This window comes from Eschrichtius robustus, chromosome 2 (genome assembly GCF_028021215.1).
Source record: "Eschrichtius robustus isolate mEscRob2 chromosome 2, mEscRob2.pri, whole genome shotgun sequence".
NCBI lineage: Eukaryota > Metazoa > Chordata > Mammalia > Artiodactyla > Eschrichtiidae > Eschrichtius > Eschrichtius robustus.
In genome coordinates this window covers 11,437,414-11,461,745 of record NC_090825.1, presented here as the reverse complement: position 1 = coordinate 11,461,745, position 24,332 = coordinate 11,437,414, and the positions used below count along the sequence as shown (strand labels likewise).

Genomic DNA, 24,332 nt, shown 5'->3' with positions numbered 1-24,332 from the left:
AACCAATCTTTTGACTTTAACCATCCAACCAACCACCTATCCAACTCTCCTTGGATGTCTGAAAGGCACTGAAAACTCTCATTTGACCCCCTGATTATGTCAAATCCCTTGTCAGATGCTCACATATTTCTACCTATTTTAAAGTTTTACTTTTTTTGTATAATTATTTGCTTAATATCTGATTGTCTCACTGGATTACCGCAGATAATGACTGTTTTTCCTCAGTATTGTATCCCACATATATCAGAACAAAGGAAGGAAGGCAGGAAGAAAGGAGGGCAAACAGAAAGAAAAGAATGAGAAATCTCCAGTTTACTGCTAAAGCTTCAACGGCTGTTAGTCCCTTTAGCAGTATGATTTGATGTTTCTTTGTAGACTGCACTAATGTTTCCAAACAAAATTGCTTTTAAAATATAACATCAAGAGCAATTTCCATTTCAAAATTTTGCCAGTTATTGAAAATGTCTTCAGTGGTGTTACAAATGGTCTTGAAGAGTCCCCAAATGTTCTAGGCATTAGTAATGGGTGTCTGTGACTGTCTCCTAAAAACTGCTTATCTAGTCACCTCTAAACAAAGAGAAAAAAAAAGCCTGGCGAAGAAATTATCATGTTGTGTGTAAAATAAGTGCAGCAGTGAGACGCACTGTGCACCGACGGAGCAGACATGGGCAGGGCGATGGTGGCCAGGCTGGGACCGGGGCTGCTGCTTCTGGCACTGCTCTTACCTACGCAGATTTATTCAAATCAAACAACTGTTCTAACACCTTCAAGTAACTCCTCCCAGCACACGTCAGCTGCCCCCAATCCAGCGAATGCCACCACCAAGGCAAGTGATGGTGCTCTGCAGTCAACAGCCAGTCTCTTGGTGACCTCGGTCTCCCTTCTACATCTCTACTGTTAAGAGACTCAGGCCAGGAAACATCTATACTTCCCCATCCTCTAAACCCAATTCAGATGGCATTCAGACATCCAGTGTGACAAGGGGAAAAAAAAAACAGGTCTTCATTGAATGAATCTGCAAGTTCCACACCTTATTTTATTGACAGAAACTGTTGAGGATCCCAAATCTGATTGGTTTGAAGAGCATGTGAAGGGTTTGACTAGATGATGAATGCCAATATTAAATCTGCCGGAGTTTCCTGTACAAGATGAAGAGAGACAACATCCAAAATTGGTTAAGAGGTGATTTCCTTAAATGTGGCTTAAGAAGTATGGATGCATAAAACTCTACCTTGAAAGTGAGAATAGATTTTATCTTACTTAGAGATAAAGAATGGGATGTGGAACAGAGATTCAGTTTTCATTTGGTTCATTAAATTTGTAAGGCCATAAAACAATGAGGTAAAACAGAAAGCTTCTGTGATTCTATTTATATGTACATTAGGAGGAACTTCCAGGTGTTACTGTAAATCCTCAGTGTGTTGTTTCAGCACTACTGATTTAATGCTGATGTACTCCAGAGAAAATTTTATGTTAAGCTATCACTGTTCTCTTGGGAATTGAACTCTTTCCCTTGGGGTTTGGGTTTGACATTGCATTTGAATTTTTATATAGTCATTGATATGTACCAAGGCAACAATGGATTGGAATCTACCCCAAATCCAAGCATAATGAGTACATTTCACTTATATGCTTATCAACTATTCTTATTCAAAAAGAGCACTAGATTCATTTAGCTAAACAGATAAAGAGTAGAATTACATTGATCTCAACTAATTTCAAAATGCTTTTTATTTCTGCATATGTCGAATACTTTTTACAGCTTAAAAAATGATCTGTTTTGAAGGTAAAATTCACAAATCTTGAAATTAAAAAGGCAAATATGTGAAGGAGCTAAACTATAACCAAATATATTTGGCAAGGGAAGACTGGAAGCTTGCTTCCATTAAATTCAGAAAAACTTCTTTACTCTTTTCTGTAAATACTTCTTTTTAAACTGAATCAGAGCAGCCACATTTGGAACACTTTCTGTTATCATTCAATATTTTTAGATAGTTAGAACCTGGTCCTAAGCCTAAAGTAGGCTTGATTTTGGAACGTAAATCTTTTCACAACTGCCTTGATGCACAGAGACCTGTTTAAAAATAGACCCTCCCTAAAGTCTTTTGTTTGCACGGTCACACACTGATGCTTAGATGTTCCAAAATCTAATATGGCCACAGTAGTCTTGATAACCAAAGTCATTTTTTTTCCATCTTTAGAAATCTACACTGGAACAACCATATCCAACAGACCTCAAGTTACTGTGTGTGTGAATGAACATTCTCTTTTGTTTCATACCTGAATGCTGTACATCTATTTTGGATTGTATATTGTGTTTGTGTATTTACGCTTTGATTCATAGTAACTTCTCATGTTATGGAATTGATTTGTATTAAACACAAACTGTAAATAAAAAGAAATGGCTGCAAGAGCAAAAAAAAAAAAAAAAAAAATAAGTGCAGCAAATAGCTCTATAAAATAATATTTTTAAAAGACTCTTTTTTTGTTTTGTTCTGCTTTGTTTTTTTAAATGTCCCAGAACCTTCCAACTGAAAATTAAAGTTGGTTAAAATTACTTTAGGACCAAGCCAAAATGCAGGAAAAAGAAAATGGTGTGCATTTACATCCTAAACCATAAAACATGCATAGAAATAAAGATCTCCTTCTGGTCTATGATGAGACAGGATCCTCCCAGGGAGACCCTCCAACAGAAGGCTTACCCAGGTCTGCTGGAAACAATCTTCTAATTGTCACTGCCCAGAGTATCCAAAAACATTTATCTTGAAAGTTTTCTTCTAAATCTTGGGATCTCTGATATCAGACAAATTTCCCCACTTTTCTTAAAGATGTATCCCTCTACTCCTGCATACCAGGAGATTATTCAGTTATGCTGGTGTTTGTCCTGCTTACAAGGCCTTACAGGGTATCTCCTTCAGCTGGGGCTCTCACACTTTGAGTGGGGAGCTCTTTAAAAATCAGGTTCAAAATCTTCACCCCCTAGAGAGTTTGTTTCCATAATTCTAGACTGGGGGATCCAGGAATTTGCCATTTTATTTTATTTTTAAGGTTCCATGAGTGATTCAGATGAATTCCCCCAGGTAAACCTAATATGGAAAACATGACATTATGGTCCTTAGCCCTTGAGAGGAGTTATATATACAAAGACTTTATTTGTACTATTATGTCAGCAGAGATTTAAACTATTTAGTATACTTGTTGTTTCTCTTTGATTTAAAACATTCTTATTTTCCCCCTATTTTCTTTCTTTTATTTTTTTTTAACATCTTTATTGGACTATAATTGCTTTACAATGGTGTGTTAGTTTCTGCTTTATAACAAAGTAAATCAGCTATACATATACATATATCCCCATATCTCCTCCCTCTTGCGTCTCCCTCCCACCCTCTTCCGCCTATTTTCTAGCGCAGTTCTTTCTTTCTCTCTCCCCTGGAACACTGTTTCCCTTCACCCGACAAATCTCAGATATTTCAACTTTACTAAGCAAATTGATCTCTCCAGTTCTTCTGATTTTGCCCAGCACATTTTTCTATGCATCCCATCTTGACATCACTTCCCTTTCTAGTAGCTCTTCAAGTCCAATATGTCCCCCTTTTTCTTCAACTAATTTGCCTCTAGGACCATCAGCCCTCATTGTCTGAGAGTCCTGATTTCACAGCATCTCTATTCTTCAGGATATTGTTTCACTTTGTACCCATATTTTCTTGCTTTAAACACATTTTAACTTTCTGGTTAGAAAGAACATTGTTAACTCTATACCACTTTTGGTTGAGGGTTGGGTAAGGAAGTATGGATAATGAAGACCGATATAGATAAATTTGTCCCTGTCTTTGCTAATAATCCTCTTAGAACTGTGCTTCCTAGATCTGGTTATGATAGTTTATGTGTTATGTTGCAATCAGAAGACCACGCTAGGTCTTTCAACAGAGGGAGTTCAATTTCAGAAAATTTATTCCTGGGTAATGGAAGGTCTGAGAAGCCAAATAAGGGTGGTTGATGCACTCAAAAGATTAGCAACAGGAGGAATCTGTGCTCACTCGTAAGCCTGGAGAGACAATGGAAGGCAGAAGTGCTGCCAGAACCCAGGAAGCAGGGTCATCTTCAGGGAGTGAGGATCATGGCAGGCACATGGTGGAATCTGGACTTACAGGGAAGACCAGCTATTGCTGGGTACACTGCATGAAGCAGAGCCAGAGAGGGAAAACTTCCCTGGCTTCTCCCCAGTTCCTGACTTCTCTCCTCCTGCTCTCTGGTCTCTTCCAGTGCTTCTCACTGGTTGAACCTATGTAAAATCCAGGTGACAAGGGAGCCTTGGAAATGCAATTCCTTAGAGAAAGAGAGGAAAATGGATTTGAAAGCAAAAGAGACCTGACGGGCAGTTTCTGTACAAGAATAATCTCATAATGTATGAAGTTGCTCTTTTCTATCCAAGCAATAGTTACTCTCTATATCAAGGTACCTGATTATATGCCGTTATATGGTAAATGAGAGACTAGAGAATAATAAAACTGAAAAGAAACTGAGATGAAACCAAAGGATAAAAATCTGTATTTAAATTATGACTGACTCCTTTGTTCTGCCCAACAAAATCTATATCCCTCTTCTCTGTCGGAGCTGCTATTTCTTCTTGTCAGTGACCCTCTTAGCTTCCTGTGTAAATAAATGGGATTAGGGGCTGTGGAAAGGGAGAGTGTGGTGGTAGCTATAGTTTTTAACTTCTGGAGGGGAATGTGGGGCAAAGCAGGAAATAGCAGACAACTCTTGTGGGAAACTGAGGCAGAAGGTGAGTGACCATGTCTTTTTCTCCAACCCAGTCTCCCTGCTTCAAGCCTATGAAAAGGGAGCTAAGTGCATAAACCCCAGGGAGACACAGAAACCAGAATGGTCCCCTAAAGATATTTATGTTGGAACCAAAAAATGGCACCAAGGTGCAGATGGTACCAGATACATTTGGATGATGCAGACCCCAGAAAGGGCTTCGACAAGCTATCATGCACACACACGGCAATTGTGTTTTATGCAATTTACTTTTTCTGACCCAATGTAATGATGCAGTGCCAGGGTTGTATGCTAGTATCTTATCACCCTTTCTACTGCCCTGTATGCCTTTCTATCTTCAGCCCATTTCAATCTGGCATTGGTCAATCCCACTCCAAAAATTCCTCTCAGCACGACCTGCTAACTGCCAAAGTCAATGGTAACTTTTCTCTTCGAAACTTCCTAACTTTCATACGAGATAATTTTTTTCGGCTTTTCCTCCTAATTTTGGACTGCTTTTCTTGTTTTCTTCCTCTAATTTCCTTTTCATCCTAAATACCTATGGTCCCTGGGATTCCAAAATTGAGCTTCTTATCTCCTCTCAATCCATCTCCCTCTTTTCCTGGTACATGTTCCCTGGACCTCCCCATGCCTGCATTTAACTATAACCTGTACCCTCCTGCCTCTCATCTCTTCTTTAGATTGGAAGTATCGCCTGAACTTCAGGCTTGATTTTCTGTTTGTGTACAGATCATCTTCACCTGGATGTTCTACCTTAAATTCAGCAAGTCCCAAACCAAACGGATTATTTTCCCTCCTCAAACCAATTCCTATCTCAGTTAACAGTAGCTTGTTAACTAGAAAGTCTATCAGTATCTTTGACCTCCTACAAGTCAAATTAGCAATTGTCACCTGTGCTTCTGAAGCATGAAATATACTACTCTCGTAATACCTTCCGCAGTGAATTTTTATTTGTCTCTTCTTTTGTCAGGCTGTGAGTTTACCAAAAGCAGGGACAGTATCTTATTCATCTCTGAATCCTCAGGGCTCAACTCACTGCACAGCTGATTCTCACCATCCTTTTCCCTCTCAAATATCCTGATCACCCTCCAAAAGGAATTATACAGTCTGTACAAAGGGTTACTTTCTTGGACAGTTCATGTTATCTTTCATTTTCTTAACAGTGTTTAGAGCACATGTTTATCTTTGCTAATTCATTTTAGAGAGTTTGGACATAACTCTTTTATTTCCAGCTGCCTGAGGATATGAATTCCAGCCACTTGAGAAATGTGCAGGTTTTGAGCCATAAGAAATCAATTTGTCTAGACCATGAAGTTCATTGTAATGGGAATTTTACTTGTCGCCTATACTATATTTATTTTTACAATGTGGATGAAAAGGATAAGTAATAATCTTTGACAAATTTTTGGTTGTTCATCCCAGAGTTTCATAGATCTTCAATTATAGTCATATCACCTTTTTTATAGAGTAACTATTTTATTATCACTATTTGGAGTGCTCAAAGGAGGATAGCTAATTTAAAAAATTTCCAAGAATGTTTTCTTAATTTAAAATTGATGAGTTTGTATATATCTCAATATTTCCTCAAGGACCTAACACATTTAATTTGAACTTACTTACATTTTAAATCTAGAACTTGGATGAATGAAATAACTCAAAAATCAAGTTTAGGTGAAACTTCTTAAATTCAGTCTTAGCCTTGGTTTCTCGGAAAACAGAATCTGAGGCAAAGATTTAAAGTACTAATGTATTCTTTGGGAGATGCAAGTCTAAGGCAGTACGAGTGAGGAAAAAGGTAAGCGAAGATGTGAAGGGATGCTTTACCAAACTTTACCAAACCGGTGGCTCCATCACAAAGAGCTGGGAAAAGACACTGCTGGGTCCCACAGGTGCATCTCCTCAGCACAGGGGAGGACAAAGAAGTCTGTTTGAATAGAGCAGTCCATGGCTGGTGAGAGGATGGTTCCCTCCTGTCTCCTGGTGACCATTGGTCAAAGTTTACTCCACAAAGAGCTAGCTTCCCTGTATTTTGGGGTTGCATCATTCAGCTCTGCCTTGGCCGCTAAGAATGTCAAATGCCATCCTGTGGGGATGGCATTCTTTTTATTTCTTTGTTTTGTACAACCTTCATATTGCCAGTGGCCTAACCTAAACTTTGTTGTTTGAATTTTGGAAGCAGAGGCAGGCCACACCCTGTAACCAAGGCTGGTGGGCCAGGCTGCTGGTGGCAATGAAGGGCAAAGGACTAGTGGGCCCCAACAAGGATCCAGGGGGCAGGAGATGCACATATAACTCCAGGAAGTGCATAACATCTGAGTCAGAGGTGCTGACTCAACACTCTCCCGTTCCAAGTTTACAGAGAGGGAAGGGGAACAGAATGCTTGCACAGAGAAGTTGCATCACTCATGAACAAGTTGCTGTAAGTCATCACAGATTGTTTTTTAAATTGAGCTACAATTGACATATAACATTGTATGTCTTCACTGTACAACATGATGATTTGATACATGTATATATTGTGAACTAATCGCCACAATAAGTCTAGTTCACATGCATCACCACACATAATTACAAAAAGTTTTTTCTTGTCATGAGAACTTCTAAGACTTCTCTTAGTAACTTTCAAATATACAATTTATTAACTATTGTCACCATCATCACAGATATTTGACCTGGAAAAAAGCACTGAAAGCTAAAGTGTTCTCACAGTTTTTAAAAAAATTCTGATATTAGACTTGGAGAAGTCTGGCCTATCCTTTGGTGTAGGATGACTCCATGAAACACCTCTGTGACTTTTCTGATGAAATTTTCTAGTCTGCTTTCCCTTTTAAGAGAATCTAGGTATCTTGTCACTGACTTTTGCTTTAATAAATATAGGAAGCTGGAAAAATGAGTGACCTACAGTTTTCAGCGATTAGAGTCATGCATGGAGGAGTATTATCCTGAGAACTTCTGACTCTGCTACCTTGCTGAATTTGAAGCATTATTTTCAGAGGAATGTACGTCTTGGCCTCAGCTGCATATCGGATATTCTATGTATTTTTCTTTGGTTGGAGAACAGAGCCAAGAGGATGCTTTGCTTTCGTTGGTCCTATTTAAAACAACCACAGTGTTCATACCTCTCCCCCTGGAGATGGTCTAAATTTATGGTCTATGGGGGATTATACAGGGTCTTCTGTCAGCACACTGTAGTCAAAGCATAGTTTGGCTTTCATTGGGTGATTTCCAGTTCACCCTTATTAGGTTTACTTTGCTTCTATTCCTGGTTCTATTGTCAGTTCCTCACATCTGCATTTCTTACTTTTTTCGGTTCTTGGATCCATGGTAGAGTGCCATCTGTTCATCTCTAGCACAAAAATAGATCCTGAGGTTTCCCCCTCCTCCCCAAAGAGTCTTTGCTACTAGAGACTACACTGAAATTCATAAGGGGCAAAAATAACTAATTAAGTGAAAGTTTACTTTTTCCTAGAGCTAAAGCATTTGTAGCGGTCACCTAGAGCTGGTTCATGAGCTGGCACTGCCCAGCAGGGGGCTGGTTAAATGCACTGCCAGCTCTACGTGCTGTGAAACCAGGCTCCTGGGGTGGAAATCAGAACCCAGTTGGTGCTTCCAGGAATAACGTGAAACTATAGATTGAAAAGGAAATCAGGAAACAATTTATAAGTCTTTCATGGGTAAAATTGTTGCTGGCATTCATTGAATATAAATGGCTAGGGCCCCAGGTGATCTGGTCAATCTCTTTTACGTGTGTGGAAACAATTATTGGGATGTTAAGACACTTTTGAGTGTTGATGGTGGTGTCTCTGAATGGCTGGGGTTATGCGTGTTCTTTACTTTCTTGTTAATCTGCATAGTCTGTGAATGAGAATGCATTGTTTTTATCATAAGAGAAAGTAACATTTTTACATTACAAAATAAAAGCAGTTGGAAAGTTTAATTTAAAATACATTTTTTTGGTCAGTTATGCCTACTATTTTCCACAAAGTGTGTATAATTTTTTAAACTGTGCAAATTGGAGGAAAATTTCTTTTTCTAAAACAGTTGTTTATACTATTTGTCCTTTCATGTATCTTATTATAATTTTTAATAATTAAGGTGTTTCTAATACAAATCTCACAGAGAAGGAATAAAAAATGATCGGAGTAAGAAATAATGTTCTGAAAATGACATGAAACATTAGAGAACTTCCCTGTGATGCCCTAAAAATGTACCAACATATGTAAAACAAGTCGTTAGGATTATACATTTGTTATAAAGCCATCATTTTGAACTGTTCTCTTGACCTATTTAATTTTGTCCAACTCTTTTTTGACCAAATTAAATGCTACGAGTAGAGAGTAGAGCTCGTTCCAATTTTTGTTGACTCCAGGTACCAGCAACTCATCTTTAAATCTTTCATTAAAGGAAAAACCAAGCTTTATTAAGCACTGGGAATCTCTTTTAAGCAAGGACCTGGTGCTTTTGCGTCATGCTTTCTCAGGTAAGGAAGTCTCCTTTTCAGGTTCTGATTTCTCCTTCCTCCCCCCTTCCTCCCCTCCCCTCCCCTCGCCTACCTCCCCCCCTTCTTCCTCTCCCCCTCCCCTCCCTCTTCTTTCTTCCTCTCCAGGCTCTATGGCTCCATTTCCACCTTTTTTCTCCACTCACTTCCCTGCCCCTCATCTCTTCTCTTTACTTCTCTCTTTTCCTTTCCCCCCTCCTTTCTCTGCCCTCCTTTCTTCTCTTCATTTTTATTCTCTTCTTTTCCCCTTTCATTAAAAAAAAAAAAATGGAATTTAAAAACAAAACAAAACAAATGAAAAGAAACAGGTACTAATTATAGGTTTTTTCCTGTTCCCTGGGAATTAATGGAAAGATTGATTCAGTTACATCTCAAGGGAACTTCTTAACCATTTAACTCTATTCTAAATTTCATCCCTGTAACAGAGACTAACTTCCTCAATAGGCTCATTGTCATGTTTTGTCTTATTTCACCAGGTCATGAGTTAATTGAACATTATGTGAAAAAGTCAATATATGGCTTTAATTGTACTTAATCGTGTTAATGCTGAATGAACTTTTGTGTCATGTAAGTTAAAAACTTCGTAGCTTCATAGTTTACATAACATAATGAGATAAACACCAGGGTGATGAGAATAATACAGGTTAATTAATATAGTTCAGGCTTTTGCTCTGATTTATTTTATTTAATCCAGAAATAACCTTAAAACAATATAATTTTCACTATAGTTCTTATTTTTGGTTTTATCAGATTTATTTTAGAGAAATAAAACCTTGCAAAATACTTAAAGACTCCTTTGTACCCTATCACAATCCCATTCCCCTCTCTACCCCAGAAGGAATCACTCTCTTTAAAGCTGTGTGTATCATTTCTAGCTATGTTTTCATATTTCTACTATATACATATTTTTTTTATTGACAGTATTATAATTATTGTGTGTGCTTTTAACCTACATAAATGTCACCATGTTGCTGCATATGTTTTTCATACTACATTATACTTTTGAGATCTATTTATGTAATACATGGAGATCTGCCTCTTTCATCTTAAATGCCCTAAAGTGTCCCCTGACACTCTATGATTTAATGAGTTGAAAATATTTGCACTTACTTTGATTATTGATATATTTGGATTTATTCTAAACTTTTCTGTTTACCATATTTTTTTTTGCTTTTTTCATTCTCTTTTCTTGTCATTAACTAGATAATTGATAGTTTTCTTATTCCTATTATTTTTTTCTCTGGGGAGTTGAAAGTACTTAAATTTAAAAAAAATTTAAAATAAACTTTATTTATTGAATAATTTTAGATTGACAGAAAATTACAAAGCTAACACAGATTTCCCATGTATCTTACAACAAATTTCTCCTACTATTAATATATTACATTATTGTGATATATTTTTTATAATTAATAAACCAATGTTGATGCACTGTTAATAAATAAAGACCATATTTTTTTTCAGATATCCTAGTTTTTACCTAATCCCTTTCTGTTCCAAGATCCCGTTCAGGACACAACATTATATTTAGCTGTCATGTCTCCCTAGGATCCTCTTGGCTATGACAGTTTCTCATACTTTCCTTGTTTCTGATGACTTTGACAGTCTTGAGAAATACTTGTCAGATTTTTGGTAGAATGTCCCACTATTGGGATTTTTCCGATGTTTTCATCATTATTCGTCAGATGTTATGGTTTTCTGGGAGGAAGACCACAGGGATAAAGTGCCATTTTCATCACATCACATCAAGGGTACATACTATCAACATGACCTCTCACGGCTAATGTTGACCTTCAGCACGTGAAAGCAGAGGCTGAGTTGCCAGGTTTTCATCACATCACATCAAGGGTACATACTATCAACATGACCTCTCACGGCTAATGTTGACCTTCAGCACGTGAAAGCAGAGGCTGAGTTGCCAGGTTTTTCTACTGTGAAGTTACTCATTTTCTCTCTCTTTTCATACTGTGTTTCTGGAAGAAATTCACCAGAATGAAGAAAGAGAAGCATAGCCTACCCTCAAGAGGTGGGGAGTTAATACTCTTCCAGAGTTTATACATAAATTATTTGGAATTCTTCTGGACAGGATATATGTTTATTCTCCCCATTTTACTTATTTAGTCAATCATTTTTAAAACCATTGTGAACTGCTGGATATGTATTTGACTCTTTGTGTTATTTCTTTGCTCAATTAGTTTCAGCTTTGGCCATCAGACCCCAAATTTTAGTATACATAGTAAAGTGCATTTTTTTTCTAATGATTTTGAAATTAACAACAGATTTTTAGCTTGCTTTAACTCTAATGATTTTTCTATTTATTATTGTCTAGAATTTTGTTGCACTTTTTTGAAATGCAAACTTATTTTTTATCAAAGTAATCAATAGTTAACTAAATATATCAAAATATTTAATAGTCATTGTGAACCTTCTAGCTTCACTTTTTTTCCTTGAAGTAAATCCTTAAGTAATCACATTAGCAAGGACTTGTGGGTGGTGAGTTCTTGTACTCTTTTTTTTTTTTTTAAAGAAGCCTTTCTCTTTTTTTTTTTTTAATTTTATAGCTACTTTATTTATTTATTTATTTATTTATTTATTTATTTTTGGCTGTGCTGGGTCTTCGGTTCGTGCGAGGGCTTTCTCCAGTTGCGGCAAGTGGGGGCCACTCTTCATCGCGGTGCGCGGGCCTTTCACTATCGCGGCCCCTCCCGCTGCGGGGCACAGGCTCCAGACGCGCAGGCTCAGTAGTTGTGGCTCACGGGCCCAGCTGCTCCGTGGCATGTGGGATCCTCCCAGACCAGGGCTCGAACCCGCGTCGCCTGCATTAGCAGGCAGATTCTCAACCACTGCGCCACCAGGGAAGCCCAGTTCTTGTACTCTGAATGCTAGAGGAGCCCAAGCTGTATGTGAGGCTTCTCAGTCATGAGACAGAAAATTAGTTTAGGTTGTTCTCATGCTCCAAGCAGTTAATTCTGGATACTTACTCTACAAGTAAAAATGATGTAAGTTGGATCAAATGTCTCCATAGAAACAACGTGAAAATAAAGGGTATGGTCCCACTGAAGAACCTGATACTTAACTGTTTATGAAATGACCATAAACCCTGACTTGAAACCATGTATGTATTTTTTGCAATCAGATTTTTTCTATCACAGCTGGATTTTTGTCTCCCTCTTTTAATTAGCTTTTGCATTGGCCTCCTGAGTTGCCCTATGTCCTTCTATCTGTCGTTTCCAATTCATCCCATTTTTCTGCCAGGTTATTTTTTTCTAAGGTGAATTCATCACACTGCCTGCTGATTCCTCAGATGTACATCCTTCAGGAATTCCAAGAAACCTGAGGATAAAATCAAAACTTTAGGTGCTTCATAGTCTGGCCCCTACACAACTTTTGTATCTATTCTGACATTTGCCATCTCCACCCACTGCCCCTGCCTATGCCCACAAGACTTCTGCCTTTTGGATGTGCTATGATTTCTTCCCAGGTCTTCCTAACTGCTGCAGGTTCCTCTGCCTAGAAAACACTTGCCCTCATTTTTCCTTTTGGAAAACTGACCCCCAAACTGATCAAAACACCAGCTTTTGAGGTTAGTGGGATCTGATGCTACCCAGGCTCAACGGATAGCGCTTTTCTCCGTTCTCTGTTAGCGCTTACTCTCAAGGCATTACCTTTGTTTATGTTTTACCTGCCTTCCCCCAACCAAGTTGAGAACGTTTTAAAGTTGGCTCTGGACCTTGTCCTATTCATCTTTGTATTTCAGGCAATTAACATTAACAGGCAACTAACAAATAATGGATAATAATAACAGTTAATGAATAAACACCTGTAAATATTTATTGAGGGATAAGCAATCTGCTAGTAGAAGTTAAATCTTACTATTAGTTAATAAAGCATCACACAAAGTCCAGTTGATGGTCCAAAACATTGCTCCTTGAGTGCCCTTTGGCTCATGACAATTTGACTTCAGACAAGTGTCAGGGTATCTTTCCTCTATTACTTCATCTTTCTCTCTTTCTCCCATTTCTCCTGTCCTTTTGGTCCCAATGGTCCTCTTGGTACTTTTAAAAAACACTTTTTTGTCTTCCTGGTCTTATTTTTTCTCTTCCTCTGGCTCTGCCTATCCATTTCCATCTGGATTTAGCCTCTGTAGAGTGGGTTAGAAATGTGGTTTCCTCAGTTCCTATGAGTAGGGCGAGGGGATGAAAAATTGGCCCTACTTCATCCAGCCTTATGTAGATTGTGTACAAAACTAACTCTTCCTTTGCAAATATTCACCACCTCTAAGCATAAAGCTAGGGGGTGATTGTAATACTAAGGAATGTCTGTCTCATTTCTTTCTCTCGTCAAAGACTACCTTCAATTATTCTAGGTTAACACAGGCCAGGGTTCCAGGAGAAGGGAACTAAGTGTCCCCTAAGTGGATAGGTATAAGGGAAAGTGGGGGGAGATGATCCTGCCTCCGTTAATTGTCCCAGAACTATATAGAATGTGTACAAATTATTAAGGAGGAAAATGTTCTTATATTTTACCCATCATGCCTCATAGCCCTAAGCATTCAGTCACCATTATAAGTTTACACCTTCCATACCATCTGCCAGAATAAGAATACTTTTCCCTACCTACTCTGCACACCCCTTAATCTGGCCCTATCTCATGCCCTCCCCACTTTCTCAAACTCTTTCACTATGATCTCTTGCACAGCCTCTTTCTGAAATGTTTCCTTCACCCTTTTCCTCTTGACTGAAAGCTGGCTCTCTTCCAAGGATACCCTGTGAAGAGAAGACTGTTTTCTCTGAGCATCTTAGGTACCTCAGGACCTGGTGGAGGGACCACTGTCTTCCTTGCTTCCCATTGTGTGAAACACACATATTTTGACCCAACTGTATGTTTTAGTCTAGCTCTCAGAAGAATTTGGCTCATTGGAAAATGTCAATATTAAAAAGGCAAATATTTCAAAGACTGGAAACAAATATGTAAATGAAGTCTAAAATATAAAATCTTCAATAAAGTATTATTTTTAAACTAAGCACTGTGCAATATTGGTGTGTCATGCTGAGCATAAATGATACTTTGGACCATTCAGATTCATTTTTCAGTACACCTAGGGAAATTATCTTTGCAGCAGAACACATAGTTTGGGATGCTTTGGCATAAAAAATGGAAAGATGACATATGAATGGAATCTAATAAGCATCACCTCTGGTCTTTTCCTATACTCTGGTCTTAAGAAAGCAGCATATATTAATAATGCAAAACTCAATGGAAACATAGATGACATTTTAGAATTTCATTGAGCCTCATTACTGCAAATGAAATTTCTCAAAACATATCTACTATCATTTGATTTTTTTTTTTTTTTTTTAATTTCTGGGAACCCACACCAAATGTCAAGTGAAAGAAACGAAGACATGAAAAAGCATCCTGAGTCCTGAATCTTAGTTCTGGATCTACTGTATGCTAGTTGGACTTGTCATTCACTTTTCTGAGCCTTAGTTTTCCCTACTGTAAGATGAAGGTGCTGCATAGGTGGCTTCTAAGGGATATTCCAATTCTGTTAATTCATGAAATAACACAACTAGAGTTGCTGAACTCCTGTGGGTGAGCCAATGAGCATTTTGTTAGATGAGGCTGTATTTGGTGTATTCACTACCAAGAATGTTGATTGTCTTGGTGTCTTATGGTCATGAGAGGTTTCCCTGCAGATTATCAACCTCCTATGTCTATCAAAAACTCATATTATGGAAAATGTCAACCTTACTTTGGCCTCTGTATCTAAAATACCTTGAATATTTGTTTTCTCTATAGAGGCTGTGCTGTCAAATTTTGTGACAGTTATGGGGATTCCTTGTGGTCCGGTCAATGGCAGCAGTGTTTGTGGGATCAGTATGGTCCTGTAGAAAAGGGGACAAGTTTGAAATCCCCAGGCCTGGGTTTCAATCCTGGTTTCAGTCTTTTACCCATGTCACAGAAGGTTCATTGTAACTCCTAAGTGAGGGATCTCAAGAGACACTAGACAAAAATTGTTCTGCCTATGTTTTCCTCTAAGAATTTTATAATATCCGGGCTTACATTTAGGTCTTTAATCCATTTTACAATGAGATATCACCTCACACCAGTCAGAATGGCCATCATTAAAAAGTCTACAAACAATAAATGCTGGAGAGGGTGTGGAGAAAAGGGAACCCTCTTGCACTGTTGGTGGGAATATAAATTGGTACAGCCACTATGGAGAACAGTATGGAGGTTCCTTAAAAAACTAAAAATAGAGCTACCATATGATCCAGCAATCCCACTCCTGGGCACATATCTGGAGGAAACCATGGTTTGAAAGGATACATGCACCCCAATGCTCATCGTAGCACTATTTACAATAGCCAAGACACAGAAGCAACCTAAGTGTCCATCGACAGAGGAATGGATAAAGAAGCTATGGCACATATATAAATGGAATATTACTCAGCCATAAAAACATGAAATAATGCCATTTGCAGCAACATGGATGGACCTGGAGATTATTATACTAAGTGAAGTAAGTCAGACAGAGAAAGACAAGTATCATATGTTATCGCTTACATGTGGGATCTTAAAAAAATGATACAAATGAACTTATTTACAAAACAGAAATAGACTCACAGACTTAGAGAACGAATTTATGGTTACCAGGGGGGAAGGGTGGGGGGGGGGAAGGATAGATTGGGAGATTGGGATTGACATATACACACTGCTATATTTAAAATAGATAACCACAGGACCTACTGTATAGCACAGGGAACTCTTCTCATTATTCTCTAATAACCTAAATGGGAAAAGAACTTGAAAAAGAATAGATACATGTATATGTATAAGTGAATCACTTTGCTGTACACCTGAAAGTAACACAACATTGTTAATCAACTATATCCAATACGAAATAAAAGTTTTTTAAAATGTTCAAAAAAATACAGAGAGAAGATTTGAGAGAAGGATGCCTTTTGAAAGAGTTCTTGGAATTCTGTGAGTCTTATCTCCCCTCCACAAGCTATTAATGAGATCATTTGGGAGCTTTAACAAGAAAGCCATTTGAATAGGCTGAATTTCTCCTTCTGAGGATGGGCACAATGGCCTGAAATTATCTCTTGCTTGAACAAATCTCTTGCCCCAGAGAGATGGCTGGTGGTGTGTTCTGAGGACTTCATTGATGGAATAGGGGCTGTCTTGGGTCCTGCGTGGGTTTTTCCTGTGGGCCAAATGTAAAAGAGCTGACCTGGAGTCATCTGATATTTTTCCTGAGATGACCTCCTTGGAGTGTGATGGGACTCCAGTGGAAAGAGCACGTCTATGGAGTGAACAAGCAGAAACCAAGCCGGAGGGCCAAGAGACATGCAGGGGAAATCTGTGCATCTCCTGGGTCTTGGGAGCTGTTGTCAGAGAGTCCATGAAGGTGCCCATAAGAGATGGAGTCAGCTTTCTCATGTGCCAGCCCCTTAGCAGGCAGTCAGCATAGACAGGACCAGAAGGTAGGGAGTCTCTGTGCCCTTCCCCCTCTTCCCTTCCTTTATCTGATGAAGAGGAAACCTAGAGGCAGCATGGTGGGGCTGGACAGGTCAGGGAGAAGGTGAAAGAGCAACCAGGCAAGGAGACTGAGGTTGCCTTCTGGGCTTTCTGCTTGGGGAAACAATCAGATGTGATTACCAAATTGTGACAGTGAACTGGCTGTGACTTTAATTTCCTCAGCGTGACCAATAAAGTCTTGAGTCTGTCCAACCTTTCATCCATTTTAAAGGGACACAGGGAGACAAAAATACAGATCTGTCTTAACTTACAATTGGGTCATGTCCTGGTAAACCCACTGGAAGTTGAAAATATCATAAGTCGAAATGCATTTAATACATACACCTGACCTACCCAACACCATAACTTAGCCTAGCCTACCATAAACATGCTCAGAACACTTACATTAGTCTACAGTTGGGCAACATTACCTAACACAAAGCCTATTTTATAATAAAATGTTGAGTACCTCATGTAATTGAATACGGTGACTGCAGAATGGTTGTAGGTATATCGGTTGTTTGCCCTGTGATCACAGCGCTGACCGGAAGCTGAAGCTGCAGCCGCCCAGCATCACGAGGGTGTTCTACTACACGTCGCTAGTCTGAGAAAAGGTCAACATTCAAAGTTTGAAATTCCTATTGAATGCGTATGGCTTTCACACCATCGCAAAGTTGAAAAATCTTAAGTCAACAATCCTTAAGGCAGGGACCGTTCTGTAAAGTTGCATTCTGGATATGTCACAGGTCAGATGGTTCCATGCCCCTGTTACCCTTAGACGGCACCACTGAGGGCAGTTTCGTCATCCGCCTGATCCTGTTTCCTTATCTCTAAGTTAGAGATGATGGCGCCGCCTTTGTGCAGAGTGAGAGTGATAATGACGATGAAGAGTTTCATTCTCGGTAGAAGTTTGAACAACGCCATCTTCTTTCAAACCTTCCTACTTAATTTAAGATTATTTCATAAAATAATAGTTTTGATTTGATTGCAACCTTCTAGGAAGAGGAAGAAATTTAGAGTAAAAAGCATGTTGAAATGCTTCAATTTCATTCTGACGAAAGGGTTTCTTCCCCCATCTTCACAGCCACCTTGCCTTTTGGTCTCCAACAGTGGCAGGCAGGTAATGTGCCCCGTTTTCCTTTTGTTCTGGCAGCCAGCAATGGGGGCCATGGGATTTCCATCTCTCCTCAAAAGAGATGGGGGTGTGGAACACAGCTCACCTGCTATGAGAGCACTTGACAAAACAACGCCTATTTTTAATATCCACGGATGCTGTAAATTTTCTCGGCGAACTCTTAATAGCAAGGGAAAGAGAAGTTCTGTTCTGGCAGGGCCTCAGAAACTGTCACCTTCTCTTCTGCTGGCTGTGGGGTGACAGCAAGCAGTGACAGTAAACAGGGGACACAAGAGTAGACCTTTAGCAAAAGCTATGATTAAATGCCAAAGAGACTCAAGTATCCACCTGTATTCCTCTCCCCCAGCCTTTCACACGCTTCGGAACCTCAGTGCCTCAAATGAAATAAAACTGTTCCTTTGAAGCATAGTTCCTGTTGTTTTCCTACTACTCTTTCTGTGAGAAAGCGTTACGTATGTAGCTCTGTTTTGAGATTGCTTCTGTGTTGGGTGCAAAAATATGAGCAGTCCTCACATCAGAATTGTCAGGGGTTACAAAACTGTGGTCCATTTTATTGGGTAAAGGAGACCTCTGTGAGCCCTCAGTGGTTATGGATGGGAATTCAGCACAAAATGATTTAGGGGCTTCAGCTGATGTTTCTGCTATTGTCATGCTGTGCTGGGCAGAGTCCTGTCACCGTGGGTCAAAATAAAGATGACACACAGACCCGTCTGTATCAGAATCTGGAATAACAGGCAAAGAAACAGAAAAGCCACTAATCAACATGACTCACTCGGTCCATAAAGCTTCAAATTGGACTTTTAGTATCTCAATCTTACTTATAAATAGACAGCTTCAGGCCACCCAACAAGTGAGGAGATATTGCAACATTTCCAGTGGCAGAAAAGCCCCTCCTTTAGTTCTCAGCATGGACTAATTACTGTAGCACAAATGCTCAGGAACTAAGGCAGAGAAGTCAGGTCTGCATATGACAACTGTTTCTGGACGGTTTAGTCTAATACTCAAAACTTACTTTCACCAGAAATTTGATAGAACTGTTGAAAAGCACATTTTGGGTGATAACAAACATAGCAGATTTATCTGTCATTCTTTGTCTTTTTTAATTAAAAAAGTCTGTTGATGTAATATGAGTATAAAGATTAATAAGTCAAGTTGTATTAGAGGAGATCTAATGAAAAACAGCTGTCCCCTGTCCTACCCTTTCTCACCCCTGAGTTCCATTCCAAAGAGCAAATTATTTCTAAATCAGTCCTGCTTTATTCACCCTGATATTTATTTCTGTTTCTAAAGAAAATATCTATGCTTGCTCTTCCCCTGTTTATCCACTTTAGGAATTATCTATTGTCTTCCTATCGTAGAAGATACAGATTTTGGAAGTACATTTTTTGAGACTGTTCAGTGGACAGTCTTCAGCCAGCTGCCTTCTCTGGGAGCCAAGAAGGGGAAGGGCCCGGAGACCTCCCTTCTTACTACTCCCTTAACTTGTGTTTCTGTTTTCAGTAAGGCTCTTCTGAAGCCTGTTCTGGTACAGTATCTCCACAGAATAGCTTTACATCTCCTGTTAGGCCGAGGGAAGGTAGCAATGGTGGGAAGATGTGTTGGCGGGAGGAGGGCCGGAAGTGAGTTCTCCTTACACAGACTTTCCACTAATTCATGTGTTTTGAGCCCCTCGTTTTACCCTCGCCCTCCATGGTACCTGACGCCTCCAACACCTGAGCCTGTCCTGGGTCCTGAGGCTCAAACTGGTTATCTTATCATTAGCTTCGTCCTCTGCTGTCTCTTAGAAATCAGCTTTTACACATCTACCAGACTCGGTATCACTTTGTGTCCCAAAATGTGTTGATCTCTTTCTCTTTCTGCCTTTTTCCTTTTAATTTCTATTTATCTGGGTAGGTTTTAAACCTTCTTTTTGTAATTTTTCTTTTTTATTTTAGGGGCTTGGGAAAGGAACAATGATAAAAAGCATTTTTAATTGCCCAGCTTTTGCCTCCTTATCTAAGATTGCTTTTTACCATGGAGTCATGCCGGCCTGAGATTCAGTCCTGCTCTGTAACTTCCTATCAGTTCCATCACTTCATATTTCCATCTTTACTATAGGTACAATAATGCCTGCTTCATTGAATTTGTGGAAGCCCCACCTGGAATAATATCTGGAACAATGCCTAACCACGACAGTACAAACGTTAATAAATACTTCTGTTCTGACTAGTTCTCCACTATTTGTTCCTATGCAGAAGTCACCTTCACAACCAGTTGAGGCCCAATGGCTATGGCCCCTCCATATGCATTTGGCAGACGTTCTTTACCCCGATTCAGACACTGTCCTTACACTGGGGCTCTACAGGTGAACAAAACAAAGTCCCTCCCCTCCAGGACTTACATTCTAGGGCGGGAGGAAGATGAACAAATATATAGGAAAACTTACAGTATGTCAGATGCTAACAAGTGTTATGGACAAAAGTAAATTAAGGTCAGTGCTGAGGTGTGTGTAGAAGGAAGCTGCTATTTTAGGAAGGATGGGCATGGAGGACCCCATTGAGAAGGTGACCTTCAAGTGGAAACCTGGATTAAAGGGGTAGGAAGTAAGCAGGCCATGAAGGAGAAGAACCTTTTAAGCAGAGAGAACAGGTCATACAAAACCTAAGGTGGGAGCCTGATTGTCAAGTTTAAAGACTAGCAGAGGGCAGCGTGGCCCAAGTTGAAGGAGATGAGTTCATACCTGGCAGGACCTTAGATGCTTTTGATAAGACGTTAGTTTTCACCTGAGTAGACTGGTGAGCTATTGGAGGGCTTTGAGCAGAGGAGTACCATAATCCCTTATGGATGGAAGGACCTACTTTCACTGTAATGTGTTATCTCTATTTGATAAATAAATGGTGTCATGATGCCGTCAGCATCATATCTATTGGGTATCCAGCTACTCATGCCTGCCTTAGCTGTGTCTCAATTTTCCAAGTAAAGGCTCTATACCCTGTTGATTTTTCCAGCCTCTACCAGGACTAGCTTCTTGTTCTTCGCCATGCCCAAGACTTCCAACATCTTTAACAAATCTCACTCAATAATCTGTTTCAAGTCACCTTCCGATGTCTGCCTAAACTTACAGCTCATTATTTGTTTGAGGGTAATAAGACTTTCCAGTCTCTTTCTTCTCCTGTCTCTTGTTTGTTGTAAGCTTCTGCCCACAGATTCTCAAACTTAATGAAACCTGCTATATGATTGTGTTGTCTGGCAAGTCACATTAGCAAATCACTAAGGTAAGGTTGTGCGTTGGAACGGAACTGAGTAGTCTCTGTTCAAGTAGTCTCTTAAAAACAATGTGTTGTTCTCTGAAATGGTTCTACAAGGACCATATGGACCCTTGGAAACACAGCTTGGCTACTTACCATAGGAAAGCAGATGTGTTTGGTTAGATGCTGCCTATCCTGTCTTGTGTTACACAGCGTTAATCTTTTCAGTGTTAAAATCACTATGGGCCATCAGGCATTTCCTGCAGCCGAGGCTTTTATGCACAGAGACGCTACATGGAGGGCTAGAAGGGCAGAGGTAATGTGACAATTTCCCTTTGGAAAAGCAATGTCATGCTTCACACAGGCACCGTTCATGGGAGCGGGCTCTTGTTTACAGTTTGCAAACCAGTCCGTTTTCCTGAGTTCCTTATTGGTCATTCCTTTACTCCTAGTTTAATATTATGAATAATAATGCCATTTAATTAATCTTAAATTTTTTTGCTGAAGTCAGTGCTCCTGGTGGAATAATCTGGGCTCAGCCATGATAGGTATTTCAGGATACAAGCAGGCAGTCGTCTTCTTCCCTAGTCTTAGTCATGACCACAAAAAAAGACATAACCATGAAAAAGACTCATGCACTGCCCCTATAGGATAATAATTTAGGGCTTAGGTAATCACTGGGATCCACATGTATCAGTGTATCAGGGCATTCTTTGTGATTATATTAACTGCTGGACACACAATGCTGAACAAGATATGGTCCTTGTTCTCAGAAAGCTTACACTCTGGAGGTAGGGACTGAGCAGTAAACAGGTGGGAGATGTCCGTACGTCTTTATCAGAGATCTATGTCCTCTCCCATGGTGCAGAGTTGCTGCTGGGAAGTGGGTTCTTGGCCTGAGACTTCATTGCCCAGTGCCCCTTGCATATATAATTGTTAAGACCATATGGCTTGTTCTCATCAATGGAATGCGATTGGATGGGATGCATGCTGCTTCTTGGCCAATGTGGTTTCTCTACTCTCTCTCCTCCCTTGTCTCCTGTAGGCTTCATAGTTCTCGAGTAACTTGGGAAACCATGTATTTACAATGGCAGGGTCTTTCATAGTCTGAATCCTAAAGGACTATTTGGAGTAGAGATCTCCCACCTCCCACTTAACAGGACGCCAACACTGACATTTTAAATTTTTCTTCTAGTAGCAAGTAGAGTTACTCTAAATAATGCCATTGACAATTTTGGGAACACATAGGAATGGACCCAGGCTCGGAGGATTTTGAAAGACTTCTAAGATGGCAATTATGTTGAGTGGTGTTGTGTCAGCAGTCTGACTTGAGGGTCTGGAACTCAAGGAACTGCTCTGGAATAGAGGTGTAGGCTTAGGGGTCTTCAGGGTTTTCAGCTTCTTGATTCCTGAGAGTGGAGTGAGGTCTTCGGCAATATGAGTATCATTTCATTTGGTAGATATTTTGTCCCTGAATTGTGAGTCCTTGGAATTTCAGAGTCATTTGGCAGTTTTTGACTAAGCACAGTTCAAATCCTTTTAGATGAAACATAAGATGTAATAAATCGTAGTTAATGTTCATTGGAATGAAAGTTTTAAGCCTATGTAGCTGACAGAATTTTTATTGCTTTACATACCATCTATATGCTGATGACTCGTACATTTATATCTCCAGTTCTGATCTCTTCATTGAATTCAGACTCCTCCATCCAATTGTCTGCCTCTTGATTATTTCCATTTAAATGCCTAATATGCATTTTGAATGTACAATGACCAGACAGAAATTTTAGATTTTTCCAACCTCCAAAATCTTTATTCCCCAACTCAGAAAAATCACAAGAACATCTAACCAGTTACTCAATCACAAAACCTACGGTCATTCTTTAGTCCTCTCCTTATTCATCCTTACACTCAATCTCTCAGCAAGAACTTTAAGCTCTATTTGCAGAGTAAATCCCTCTTCTGTCCACTACTCTCCTCTCCATTGTATCACCTGGTCCAAGCTACCATCGTCACTTGCCTGGACTATGGCAATTGCCTGCCAATCTGTCTCCCTGAATCCTTTGTTCTCTTCTACCCTTCTTTTTCCACATGGCAGCAGCACAGCCTTTTATAGCTTAAGGCAGATCACTTCACTTTCCCTTTGAACTCTACCCTGGTCTACAAGGCTCTGCATTTTGGGGTTCCATCATTTGCTCACTAGGACCTAGTTACATTCGTCTTCTCTGTTTCTTAGTGCACCAAGCCCCTCACCACCTTGGACCTTTGTGCTTCACTCTGCTTGGAATGCTTTCTCTCCACATCTTTTCACCCTGGCTCATCTGTTTAGAGCTCAGCTCAAAAGCCACCTCTGTCTCATTGGTAACACCTTTTTTACCACTTATTTAGAGGAGCCCAGACACACTCCTTTCCCAGACACACTCTGTGACCTGATGCCTCTATAGCATTTATGTCTATTTGAATGATTTTGTTCTTTCATTTCCTTACTTGTGTTTGATTTGTCTAACTGAGGGTTTCTCAATCTCAGCACTATTAACATTGTGGGACAGATGATTCTTTGTTGGTGAGGGGGTTTCTCCTGTGCATTGTAAGATGTTTAGTGGCATCCTTGGCCTGTAGCCCACTGGATGCCATCAGCAATCCTCCCACCCCCTACTCCAGTTATGATAACCAAAAATGAAGTCTCCAATCATTGTCAAATGTCCCTTGGGAAAATTCCACTCTCCCTTCCTCTTGAGAACTTGTCTGACCCATGTTAAATCTAGCTTTACTGTAAAGCTGCTCTTTCCCAAGGCCCTGGGAGGGGTCCTACACTGTGTCCACACGGGTGTGTGTGTGTGTGAAATTTCCAAACGTAAGAACTTTAACCATAATTGGTTAAGACTGCTGTCTCTTTCCACTACTAATTTTCCTTCATTTCCCCACTTGGTGGGTTGTGTTGGAGTGGCCATAGGCATGTTTGAGATTTAAACTGGTTTTGTTGAGCTTAGAGGGGTGTTGAGTCCCTTCCTTGAATAATGAAGTTATTTCTAGGTGTCCTGGTGAAGGAGAGGTTTTTTACCGGTACTGCTTTTCCAGCCCATTGTTCTGGCTCATCTGGCACAGGCACACAGATGTTAAGGTCAGATGTCATGTCCTGAAATGAACATGTCTTGTGGCACCTAGT

At 39.7% G+C, this 24,332-nt stretch overlaps 1 protein-coding gene across 1 annotated transcript; it reads left to right on the top strand.

Moving 5' to 3' along the window:
- Nucleotides 1-664: 664 nt before the first annotated feature.
- Nucleotides 665-901, top strand: LOC137755870 (signal transducer CD24-like). Its single transcript, XM_068531992.1, has one exon. It carries the CDS (start codon nucleotides 665-667, stop codon nucleotides 899-901), a length of 237 nt encoding a protein of 78 aa, XP_068388093.1.
- The last annotated feature ends 23,431 nt before the right edge of the window (nucleotides 902-24,332 follow it).

Excerpts from the sequence above, each read along its gene's own strand:
- LOC137755870 (XM_068531992.1), top strand. The coding sequence starts at position 665 with ATGGGCAGGGCGATGGTGGCCAGGCTGGGACCGGGGCTGCTGCTTCTG.